The following is a 13,358-nucleotide window of genomic DNA, read 5'->3' on the forward strand; positions in this document are numbered from 1 at the left end:
CTGGGCTCTCTAGTCTGTTCCATTCATCTATATGTCTGTTTTTGTGCCAGTACCATACTGTCTTGATGATGACAGCTTTGTAATAGATCTTGAAGTCTGGAATTGTGATGCCACAGACTTTGGCTTTCTTTTTCAATATTCCTTTGGCTATTCGAGGTCTTTTCTGGTTCCATATAAATTTTAGGATTATTTGTTCCATTTCTTTGAAAAAAATGGGTGGGATTTTGATAGGGATTGCATTAAATGTGTAGATTGCTTTAGGTAGAATAGACATTTTCACAATATTTGTTCTTCCAATCTGGGAGCATGGAACATTTTTCCATTTCTTTGTGTCTTCCTCAATTTCTTTCATGAGTACTTTATAGTTTTCTGAGTATAGATTCTTTGCCTCTTTGGTTAGATTTATTCCTAGGTATCTTATGGTTTTGGGTGCGATTGTAAATGGGACTGACTCCTCAATTTCTCTTTCTTCTGTCTTGTTGTTGGTATAAAGAAATGCGACTGATTTCTGTGCATTGACTTTATATCCTGACACTTTACTGAATTCCTGTATGAGTTATAGCAGTTTTGGAGTGGAGCCTTTTGGGTTTTCCACATATAGTTTCATATCATCTGCAAAGAGTGATAGTTTGACTTCTTCTTTGCCAATTTGGATGCCTTTAATTTCTTTTTGTTGTCTGATTGCTGAGGCTAGGACTTCTAGTACAATGTTGAACAGCAGTGGTGATAATGGACATCCTTGCCGTGTTCCTGACCTTAGCGGAAAAGCTTTCAGTTTTTCTCCATTGAGAATGATATTTGCAGTGGGTTTTTCATAGATGGCTTTGATAATATTGAGGTATGTGCCTTCTATCCCTACACCTTGAAGAGTTTTAATCAGGAAGGGATGCTGCACTTTGTCAAATGCTTTTTCAGCATCTACTGAGAGTATCATATGGTTCTTATTCTTTCTTTTATTAATGTATTGTATCACATTGATGGAATTGCAGATGTTGAACCAACCTTGCAGCCCTGGAATAAATCCCAGTTGGTTGTGGTGAATAATCCTTTTAATATACTGTTGGATCCCATTGGCCAGTATTTTGGTGAGAATTTTCACATCTGTGTTCATCAAGGATATTGGTCTGTAATTCTCTTTTTTGGTGGGATCCTTGTCTGGTTTTGGGATCAAGGTGATGCTGGCCTCATAAAATGAGTTTGGAAGTTTTCCTTCCATTTCTATTTTTTGGAAGAGTTTCAGGAGAATAGGAATTAATTCTTCTTTAAATGTTTGGTAGAATTCCCCTGGGAAGCCGTCTGGTCCTGGACTTTTGTTTGTTTGGAGATTTTTGATGACTGTTTCAATCTCCTTGCTGGTTATGGGTCTGTTCAGGTTATCTCTTTCTTCCTGGTTCAGTTGTGGTAGTTTATATGTCTCTTGAAATGTATCCATTTCTTCCAGGTTGTCAAATTTGTTGGTGTAGAGTTGCTCGTAGTATGTTCTTATAATTGTTTGTATTTCTTTGGTGTTGGTTGTGATCTCTCCTCTTTCATTCATGATTTTATTTATTTGGGTCCTTTCTCTTTTCTTTTTGATAAGTCTGGCCAGGGGTTTGTCAATCTTATTAATTCTTTCAAAGAACTAGCTCCTAGTTTTGTTGATTTGTTCTATTGTTTTTTTAGTTTCCATTTCATTGATTTCTGCTCTGATCTTTATGATTTCTCTTCTCCTGCTGGGTTTTGGCTTTCTTTGTTGTTCTTTCTCCAGCTCCTTTAGGTGTAGGGTTAGGTTGTGTATTTGAGACCTTTCTTGTTTCTTGAGAAAGGCTTGTACCGCTATATATTTTCCTCTCAGGACTGCCTTTGTTGTGTCCCACAGATTTTGAACCGTTGTGTTTTCATTATCATTTGTTTCCATGAATTTTTTCAATTCTTCTTTAATTTCCTGGTTGACCCATTCATTTTTTAGAAGGATGCTGTTTAGTCTCCATGTATTTGCGTTCTTTCCAAATTTCCTCTTGTGATTGAGTTCTAGCTTCAGAGCATTATGGTCTGAAAATATGCAGGGAATGATCCCAATCTTTTGATACCGATTGAGACCTGATTTATGACCCAGGATGTGGTCTATTCTGGAGAATGTTCCATGTGCACTAGAGAAGAGTGTATATTCTGTTGCTTTGGGATGGAATGTTCTGAATATATCTGTGATGCCCATCTGGTCCAGTATGTCATTGAAGGCCTTTATTTCCTTGTTGATCTTTTGCTTAGATGATCTGTCCATTTCAGTGAGGGGAATGTTAAAGTCCCCTGCTATTATTGTATTACTGTCGATGTATTTCTTTGATTTTGTTATTAATTGGTTTATATAGTTGGCTGCTCCCATGTTAGGGGCATAGATATTTAAGACTGTTAGGTCTTCTTGTTGGACAGACCCTTTGAGTATGATATAGTGTCCTTCCTCATCTCTTATTATAGTCTTTGGCTTAAAATCTAATTGATCTGATATAAGGATTGCCACCCAGCTTTCTTCTGATGTCCATTAGCATGATACATTGTTTTCCACCCCCTCACTTTAAATCTGGAGGTGTCTTCGGGTCTAAAATGAGTTTCTTGTAGGCAGCATATTGATGGGTTTTGTTTTTTTATCCATTCTGATATGCTGTGTCTTTTGATTGGGGCATGTAGCCCATTAACATTCAGGGTAACTATTGAGAGATATGAATTTAGTGCCATTGTATTGCCTGTAAGGTGACTGTTCCTGTATATTGTCTCTGTTTCTTTCTGATCTACTACTTTTAGGGTCTCTCTTTGCTTAGAGGACCCCTTTCAATATTTCCTGTAGAGCTGGTTTGGTGTTTGCAAATTCTTTCAGCTTTTGTTTGTCCTGGAAGCTCTTTATCTCTCCTTCTATTTTCAATGATAGCCTAGCCGGATATAGTATTCTTGGCTGCATGTTTTTCTCGTTTAGTGCTCTGAATATATCATGCCAGTTCTTTCTGGCCTGCCAGGTCTCTGTGGATAGGTCTGCTGCCAATCTAATGTTTTTACCCTTGTATGTTACAGACTTCTTTTCCCGGGCTGCTTTCAGGATTTTCTCTTTGTCACTAAGACTTGTAAATTTTACTATCAGGTGATGAGGTATGGACCTATTTTTATTGATTTTGAGGGGCGTTCTTAGCATCTCCTGGATTTTGATGTTTGTTCCCTTTGCCATATTAGGGAAATTCTCTCCAATAATTCTCTCCAATATACCTTCTGCTCCCCTCTCTCTTTCTTCTTCTTCTGGAATCCCAATTATTCTAATCCCAATTATTCTAATTGTGTCATCTTATGGTGTCGCTTATCTCTCGAATTCTCTCCTCGTGGTCCAGTATTTGTTTGTCTCTCTTTTGCTCAGCTTCTTTATTCTCTGTCATTTGGTCTTCTATGTCACTAATTCTTTCTTCTGCCTCATTTATCCTAGCAGTGAGAGCTTCCATTTTTGATTGCACCTCATTAATAGCTTTTTTGATTTCAACTTGGTTAGATTTTAGTTCTTTTATTTCTCCAGAAAGGGCTTTTATCTCTCCGGAGAGGGTTTCTCTAATATCTTCTATGCCTTTTTCGAGCCCAGCTAGAACCTTGAGAATCGTCATTCTGCACTCTAGATCTGTCATGTTACCAATGTCCGTATTGATTAGGTCTCCAGCCTTTGGTACTGCCTCTTGTTCTTTTTTTTGTGGTGAGTTTTTCCGCCTTGTCATTTTGTCCAGACAAGATTTGCCTTCTCCTCTTCTAGAATTCTGCTGTTCTTGGTGAGTGAAGTTGGTCTTGGCTGGGTTTCTTGTTGATCTTCTGGGGGAGGGGCCTGTTGTGGTGATTCTCAAGTGTCTTTGCTGCAGGCGGAATATACCGCCCTTGCCAGGGGCTGGGCTAAGTAATCCGCTCGGGTTTGCTTTGCTTTCAGGAGCTTTTGCTCCCTGAGCACTTTCCGTAGAGTTCCGGAGGACAGGAATGAAGATGGTGGCCTACCAATCTCTCAGCCGGGAGGAGCTGAGAGCTTGGGGTTCCGCTCCTCAGTGCGCCCTCAGAGAAAAGCGCCCAACCGCCCCGCCTCCCTGGCCTGCGGTCGCGCCGGTAGGAAAGCGGTCAATTGCTGGCACTTGGAGAAATGCACCCGGTCGCTTCCATCTCTGTGGCCTCCGGCCGCACTCCGAGCCCACCCAGCCTGCAACCGGCACAAGGTAACCTCGGGCTGAGAGCTCACTCCTCGGCTTTGTCACTGTAGCCAGCTTCCCCGCTCTAATACCTGCAAGCTCTGTGGCACTCAGACACCCCCGGTCCTTCTGTGACCCCGCGGGACCTGGGGTTACGCTGACCCCGCCTGGGCTTCCCCCTGGTTTAGCCTCTGGAGTGATGTCCCTCTGTGGAGCAGACTTTTAAATGTCCTGATTTTGTGCTCCATTGCTCCGCCGCTTGCCGGGGGCCGGCCCCTCCCCCCGCGGTCTATCTTCCCATTGCTTTGGATTCACTTCTCCACAGGTCCTACCTTTCAGAAAGTGGTCGATTTTCTGTTTCTAGAATTGTTGCTCTTCTTCTCTTCGATTTCCCATTGGATTTGTAGGTTTTCACAATGGTTAGATAAGCTGTCTAGCTGATCTCCTGCTACCTGATGTCGTCTCAGCCTGCTACTTCTCTGCCATCTTGACTCCTCCTACCTCCTAAAAATGTTTATACTGTTTGCAATAGTTATATATAGATAACATGAAAGGTTTATTTCTAATCAAAGATAAATTTTGATACTTTATATCTTGTGTTTCATATGTACATAGTCAACTATTAAATGCTTCATAATGAAATGAGTCTTGTGAGAGATTATTATAGGAGATGCCAGGGTTATACTTTTATTTTTTTGTTTTTGTTGTTGTTTGTAATTGGAATGTCTTATTTTTGTTAGTTGTAAACAGATTTTAGTATTGTATTGATTTATTAATCCATATTTCAAATATAAATTATTGAATTGCTTGAGTTCTTTAAAATAATTTAATCCTAGATACTTGGTAAAGGTACTGATAAACTTTCTTTTCCTTTTAGGTCTCATTGAGTTGAGTCCTATACAGCAAGCACTCATTTATTCATTTTGTGAAAACCATGACAAGGCCATCCAGGTCTTGGATGGAATCACTTTGAACAGGCCTGAGCTCACCATGTATATTCTACTAGCAAAAGCCCAAATGAAGGCCAAGAGAAACAAGGTGAAAATTCTTGGATAACATTTACTAACCTATTAACAGGGATTTTATATTGTGCTTATTAGAATGATGGTTTATGTAATTTTAAAAATAAAACTAAATTATAACATTTATTTATTGATTCTTGTGTTAACATTTGGGTTATTTCTTTTCCTCTTAAGGATAGGGCTGCTATAAATATTCTTTTTCATGTATTCTGTTAACATGTGGAGTAGTTTTCTAGGATATATTCCTAGAGAGTGGAATTGCTGGTGTGTAGAGAATGTGAATATCTAACTTTCAAGAAAGTGACACATTATTACATAGGGTTGTACCAGTTTATTCTCCTACCTGTCATGTACATGTGTGCCTGTTCATCTCCATCCTCTACTGTAACTGGTTATTACTTTATTTTTGTCAACTTAGTAGATAAAAACTGATGTCTCATTGTGGTCTTAATTCCCATTTTTCTGTTTGAGCACAGACTGAACATCTTATATGTTTCTTAACCACTCATATTTCCTGTCTCATCAATTTAACTTAAATTGATTTCTTTGAGTGTGAGATAAGTGATAAAATATCAGTTTTTCCCATATGGATATTCAGGTGTTCTAGTATTATTTATTGAAATGTTCTCTCAAACCAAAGATCTGAAGAGGTACATCTAGTTTTCATATATATGCAGATCTGAATTTGGGCTCTTTATTCTGTTCTTTTGGTCAGTTTTTTTTTTTTATCCTTGGCCCAATAGTGTAAAGTCTTTTTTTTTTTTTTTTTAAGTTTTATTTGTTATATTTAGAGAGGGAGAGAGAGAGAGAGAGAGCAGGGGGAGGAGGGGCAGAAAGAGAGAGAAAGAATCTCAGGAAGACTCCCTGCTGAACACAGAGCCCAGTGCAGGCTCATGACCCTGAGATCATGACCTTGGCTGAAATCAAGAGTAGGATGCTCGACTGACTGAGCCACCCAGGTGCCCCTACAATGTCTGAATTATTATGATAGTTAATTATTATAGTTTTATTGTAATTCTTGATATCTGGTAGAGCTAGTCCCTACACCATATTCTTATCTAGGAAACTCCTGGTTATTCTCTTCTATATACATTTTAAATTCAGCTTGTCAAGATCCATTAAAAATTCTGTCAACTCTAGGTTACTGTAGGGAGAATTGACACCTTTATGATATTGAATTTCTTTTTGGAATACTCTTCTCTTTACTTTAACCTCCTCTACCCCTACCCATTGCTCTGTAGAAACTCGGGGTTACCTTTGATTGCCCTCTTCTATCCAATCAATAGTGATGTTCGCCTGGTTCTTTCTAAATAGCTCTCAATTCTACTTCCTTTCTCTATTTCTGTGGTCATTATCCTAGTCCAAAGCATATTTTTATTTTGCTAGAATGATAGCAACCGTGTTGCTCTCTTTCACGCCTTTATCCACACAACAGACACAGTATTCTATTTGGAATGTAAATATGCTTTACCTGCAAGCCCCTCCAGAGCTTCCCTAGGAGACTTTTTTAGAGTCGTGAAGAAGCAACAGGTAGGACATCAACTATGAGAGGAAGCAAGAGGAAGTGAAGATGTGTTCACTTTAATTTAAATGGGATGGAAGACTCAATGGACTCAAAGAGATAGTGAAGGGGCAGTAATCCAGAAGAGGAAGGAAATAACTTATGTTCGGGTGGGGCAGAAGGAGTTGGAGTCAAGGATACAGCTTGAGGAATTAGCTCTGGAAAGGAGAAGAAAGGAAACCACTCAAAGACAGGAGAGAAAAAAGATGGAGATGAAGGAAGATATAGATACACTGAACAGTAAAAAGGAGGGAAATGGAGAAAGAAGGTGATATCTTTTTTTCTACAGCAAGGTCACATGCTGAGAGAGAGGATGGAAAGATGGACATTAAGGTGGGCTGTAAATACATGAAGTAAAAGCTAAGTGGGGGGCACAGAGGACACTTAGCATATCCAAGCTAAATCTCATGGTGTCTTTAGTAATCTAAAATAATTAAGAAAATGGGCTAAAGAGTCATAAATATTTGTATTTCCATATAGATAAATGCACCTATTAGTTTGTTATAAAAAGTCATTTCTGTCTGAGAAATTGAATTTTTTTCATTAATGAATTTCAACTATTTTGACTAAATAGTTTAAATGGGTGATTTTTGATGTTAGTTCATTTCCTGGTGCCAGCGGAATCCCATAAGAGGACAGTAGGACAAAAATACAGGTCGATTAAAACCACATCAGATATTATCATTGGAAATCCTTTACTATCTAATAGCTGTCTAGTATTTCTTCCAGGAACATTTCTAAAAAACTGGCCATAAACTAGTCTATAAATTTAAGTTGATTTTAGACTATGAGAAAATAACAGAAAATAACCTTTAGAACTTAGAAATTATAGCTTCAAAAGTGTGCATGTATAAGCCTGCTTAAGTAGTGGATTGTAGGAGAGGCACCTTGGTGGGATTCCCTGCCATCAGATTCCCTGCCTGGGTCCTTGTCTGGCAGTGCACTGACAAGGCCTGTGTCATTACCAGGCCTGTGTGCCTAGGGTGAAATGTGAGTCAGGCTGTGCACTCAGGATTCCCTTTAATCTTTAAGCTGTCATGTTCATCATGTTAAATAAATACCAGAAAGAAACATTCTCATCTGTCTTTTTTTTTTAAATCGCTCTAGGAAGCTGTGAGAATGTTTAAAAAGGCGTTGGATATCTTTTCTCATTCTGATAAAGGACCGAATGCCGTAGCAGCTTCAGCAGACTGTCTGTATAACTTGGGTCTTTGTTACATGGAAGAAGACAACATACAAATGGTATTTCGTATATTTAGGAGCATAGATTATTTGTGATTATAGAAATTCATTCTTTGCATTCAATTCTGTTTCTGACCTATACAGTGAGTGACTAGACCAGATTTCTTTTTTTTTTTTTTAAATTTTATTTATTTATTTGACAGACAGAGATCACAAGTAGGTAGAGAGGCAGGCAGAGAGAGAGAGAGAGAGAGGAAGAAGCAGGCTCCCTGCTGAGCAGAGAGCCCGATGTGGGGCTCCATCCCAGGACCCTGGGATCATGACCTGAGCCAAAGGCAGAGGCTTTAACCCACTGAGCCATCCAGGTGCCCTAGACCAAATTTCTTATAAAGGTTGGCTTATTACAATCAGTGTGCACTCTGCAATACCTACTATATCGTTTTACTTATTCAACACATTTTATTTGAGGCTTGTTTGTCCACAGTATTCCAAAGACTAATGTCTGATTTCTACCAAAACAGTAAATCTAACTGTAAGAAATTATTATAGCAGAATTTTTTTATCACATTATGAATTTATTTATTAAATTATAAGTACTTTATTTTTATTTTTATTTTTTAAAAGATTTTACTTATTTATTTCATAGACAGAGATCACAAGTAGGCAGAAAGGCAGGCAGAGAGAGTGGGGGAAGCAGGCTCCCTGCCGAGCAGAGAGCCCAATGCGGGGCTCGATCCCAGGACCCTGGGATCATGACCTGAGCCGAAGGCAGAGGCTTTAACCCACTGAGCCACCCAGGTGCCCCTTATTTTTATTTTTTAAAAAACATTTTATTTATTTATTTAGAGAGCGAGGGAACATGAGCAGGGGAGGGGCAGAGGGACAGGAAGAGAGAGAATCTCAAGCAGACTCCATTTTAAAATTGTTAATGATGTGACAAAATAATTGTTATTTTATAATGGCTAACATGGGGTATTTCATAATTTAATTTCTCTACACACAGACATATAGACACAGAAACACATAGTCATGCACACACACCCACACACCATTCTGGTCTTTGTATTCATAGGGTGTTGCAACTCCATAAACTTGAAAAAGAGTTGCACTTGATTAGTAGTTCCATTAGGAAATCCCCTAAAATATAAGATTAATTATAAATCTTTTCTGTGTTTTTAGCCCTTTTGGACAACCAGAGCAAACCTATCTTTGCTTTGCAATGTTGGGGAAAATTTTAGAGTTCCACTGTTAAGAAATTTCATAACTATATATCTGCTATGGTTCTTGGACCCTCATGAAAAATAAATGTACAAGTTGTACTTCGAATAATGAAGAATATGAAGAATAACAATTAAAATTACACTTCCCAAAGTACTGTTATCTAACAATATGGGTTATATTGACATTAGTCTGGGAGTAAAGGAACCTATAAATTACAGTAATAAACCTGGCCTGTTTATATTACTTTTATTTTCTTCACAAAGTTCACTGGGAAAAATGAATTTAAAATGACCAAAGACAAGTGAAAACTTTTCCACGATTGTTACACACTATAATTTATTAACATTTTAAATTAATATATTCTACTCATTCATATATCTTCACTGATATATTCTACTCACTCTGTTCTCACTACTTAACAAAATACTCTTCTAGGCTTTTGATTGTTTTACAAAAGCTGTGAAAGCAAACCCTGATTTTGCAGAAGGCTTTTATCAACGTGGGCTTTGTAAAGTAAAACTCCAGAAGGATAGCTCGGTCCTGGATTTTAATCGTGCAATTACCCTCAATCCAAAACATTACCAGGTATTTAAATGAATAATTTCTATGATTTGGAGAATGTGTCAAATTTGTTAAAACTACTAAATCTTCATATGTCATTGTTATTAGTTAGCAAGATTTGGTTACTTATGCCTATTTTTCGGCTGTGTTTTGATAATTCCTATATCTGTATTTCCCCCTGAACTAAAACTTTTGTTTACAACAGTGATACTTTATGTAAAAGTGCTTCATGAATTGTGATGTTTATAAATACTTTTAATATTTTATTATACCTATAAATTATGATTTCATATACTGTTACTAATTTTATTTACTTCATCTTTTGCTATCACATTTATTCCTGCCTTTTAAGAGACTGTACAGACAACACAAAATTCAATAGGTGAAGCTTGACTATGAAATTTGAATATGCTAAATATTAGATGATTTTAGAGAATACTGTTAATTTTCTCAGATATATAATGATAGTGTGCTTATGTAGGAAAATGTTTGCATAATGGAAAGCCTGGGGGTCGCCAGGTATTATGTATTAAGTATAGTGATGTCTACAACTTATTTTCAAATAGTTCAGAAAAATAGATAAAATAAATATTGTGAAATAATAATCATTGAATCCACATGGTAGTTATATGGGTGTTCATTGTACTATTTTTTAAATTATTCTCTATGTTCAAAATACTTTCTTATTTTATTTATTTATTTATTTTTATTTTTTTAAAGATTTTATTTATTTGACAGAGATCACAAGTAGGCAGAGAGGCAGGCAGAGAGAGAGGAAGGGAAGCAGGCTCCCTGCTGAGCAGAGAGCCCGATGCGGGGCTCAATCCCAGGACCCTGAGATCATGACCTGAGCCAAAGGCAGAGGCCTTAACCCACTGAGCCACCCAGGTGCCCCTACTTTCTTATTTTAAAAAAAGAGTTATTTATTTGAGAGAAAGTGTGTGCATGAGTTGGGGAGGGGCAAAGGGAGAGGGAGAGAGAATCTCAAGCAAACTCTCCACTGAGCTTGGAACCTACACGGGGCTCGGTCCCACAGCCCTGACTGAGATCATGACCTGAGCCAAAACCGAGAGTCAGATGCTCAACTGACTGAGCCACCCAGGTGTCTGTTTGAAATATTTTCTAATAAAAGAGAGTGGGGAAAAAAGACTATATTTTATACCATCTTTGGATGGCATGGATTTGTTCAAACTATATATTTTGGGAGAATTGATGCTTTACTAAAATATTCATTTCTGCTTTCTTCTGCTCTTTTCCTGAAAAGGCGTACTTAAGCCGCGTAGCCTTCTATGGTTTGAAAGGCAGATACTCCAAAGCAATCTTGAATTGTAATGAGGCCATCAAAATTTATCCTCAGAGTGTGCGTGCCTATATCTACAGAGGAGTTCTGAAATACTACAACAAGGTAGGGCTGTTTCCTGTCTTATTAACTGAGATTTTAGAGTGGGCAGATGCTCAGATGTCAAGTTGTGACTAGCTTCCTTTTTCCCTCTGTGAGAGGAGAATCCCCATGGTATAAAAGGCACAACTGCATAGAACCCTTTATGCTTTCACAGTACATCAAAGGGATTTCAATTCATAATTTTGCACAAAATATTGATGTTTACTTTTTATATTTATATTTTAAATAGCACTTACTACTTATTAAGAAAGTGGTGTATATTCATTGCAAAGGATTTGGAAATTACATAGGGGAATAAAGAAGATTAAAATCACCTATTATCCCCATCATCAAATGACAATTCCTGAGAGCATTTTGGTTTATTTACATTTAGTCTTTTTTTCCCTGAAAATATGATATGTATTTTCCAAAACTGGGATTATGCTACTTACAAATTTGTTGTGCCTTGCTTCTCACAATCTTTGAAGATACCATTTTTAAAAACTGAATAATATTCTACCATAGTTTATTTTTATTGTTGGGCATTTGGTTTGTTTTAAATGTTGTACCATTTTGCTGTCTTAAATAATACAGTTACACACACTGAGAACAAAGCCATTGCTGGAGTTTATGATTGACTCCTAAATGGAACTTACTGGATCAAATGGTGTGAGCAGCCCCATTGATATCTGATACTACAAGGAATACTTTGTTTCTCCCTACTTTTCTTTTCTGACCTTTCTTTGTAACTATTTCATATGAAATATTTTGCAAATAATACCTTAAGGCAAAGGTAAGACCTTGTATTACGTGTTAAGTCCATGAAAATTACTATCTACAGAAATGAATGATCTGAGTTATCAGAGAAGCATCAAAGAGGAAGTGAAAGAGACCATGGGTAGAAAACATGACCATTATGTTACATAACTGTATGAGTGACAGAAGCAAGCAAGGTTTGGTGAATGTTTACTGGATGAATGTGGCTTCTCTTTTACTAATAAGAAGTATAATCTTCTTCTTGCTTTATAGCAATATTGGCAATAAGATAATCATCTAAATTAAATTATATATTGAATTTTATTTGCAGGTAGGAGAAACATTATTATAAATAATTCCTACCAAGAGATCTTAATTAACTCTGTGAAAGATTAGCTTAACTGTCTTAATTTCACAGATGATGCACAGAATGGGTAAATGAATGTTCCAAAAATTTTGATAGAATCAAGAATTTATTTTGCAATTAAATTTTTAGTCCATTATGATTGATCCTTCTTATCTAGTTATTTTTTTCTTTGTAGACTTATAAGCTAGCGATTACAGATTTAACTATAGCTATCAATATGGACAAAAACAGTTACATAGCATTTTATAACAGAGCATTGTGCTACACCAAGATAAATGAACTTCGAATGGTAAGTGACCATTTTAGTAAACTACACATATGTAAACACATTTAAAGCAAGTGTAAAGCATTTTCTTCTGTTATAGTTTTGAAAAGTAATTCCTGTGGAAATACACATACACACACCCAAACTTGAGAAACCAAAGAACAGTTTCAAAGAATATTTAATGTTTTATCGGTCCTCACCAAATATTTTTTTTTAAAGATTTTTATTTATTTATTTGACAGAGAGAGAGAGATCACAAGTAGGCAGAGTCAGGCAGAGAGAGGAGGAAGCAGGCTCCCCACTGAGCAGAGAGCCCATGTGGGGCTCGATCCCAGGACCCTGGGATCATGACCTGAGCCAAAGGCAGCGGCTTAACCCACTGAGCCACCCAGGCGCCCCCTCACCAAATATTTTTATACAATCTTTGCAATGTCACATGAGAATTAATTTTACAATGCTCTTATAGGCATTTAAAGGCATTTACAAATTAAAATATATTTCACAATTCTCATTTGAGTGAATGTTTCTACTGATATACTGCTTGCAGAATTTTTAAGCAGTGATCATTAACAATATCTTTGCTTCAAAATCTCAACATTAGCTAGAGAAGTTTGTTTAGGGATTTTTTTGGTACAGTACTCAGACCACAGACACAGCAGGGGGTTTTCCATGATGGTTTCCAGGTCTGGAACCAGTGACGATCATTGCCTGTGTATTTTGAAGCCCTAAATGATGGCTGCAGTAAAACTTTTTCTCTATTTGTCCTGATCCACCTTCTACCTGGGCAGACTGTCTTTTCTGTTTTCTAATCTTACCCTTCTCTTCCCTACCCCTGCAGGATTGGTCCTTTCCCAGTCAAGAATCCTC

At 37.3% G+C, this 13,358-nt stretch overlaps 1 protein-coding gene across 1 annotated transcript in view; it reads left to right on the forward strand.

The window, feature by feature from the left end:
• Positions 1–13,358, forward strand: part of TTC6 (tetratricopeptide repeat domain 6) — a gene marked incomplete at its 3' end in the record, with an annotated part of 209,867 nt that overhangs the window by 158,927 nt on the left and 37,582 nt on the right. Inside the window, exons 18-22 of the mRNA XM_080809740.1 lie at positions 5,053–5,213; positions 7,866–8,000; positions 9,597–9,746; positions 10,987–11,127; positions 12,402–12,515. Coding sequence (XP_080665866.1) covers positions 5,053–5,213; positions 7,866–8,000; positions 9,597–9,746; positions 10,987–11,127; positions 12,402–12,515 — 701 coding nt within the window. The remainder of the gene's footprint in view (positions 1–5,052; positions 5,214–7,865; positions 8,001–9,596; positions 9,747–10,986; positions 11,128–12,401; positions 12,516–13,358) is intronic.

Source organism: Martes martes (assembly GCF_963455335.1).
Source record: "Martes martes genome assembly, chromosome: 7".
In the NCBI taxonomy this organism is placed as follows: domain Eukaryota; kingdom Metazoa; phylum Chordata; class Mammalia; order Carnivora; family Mustelidae; genus Martes; species Martes martes.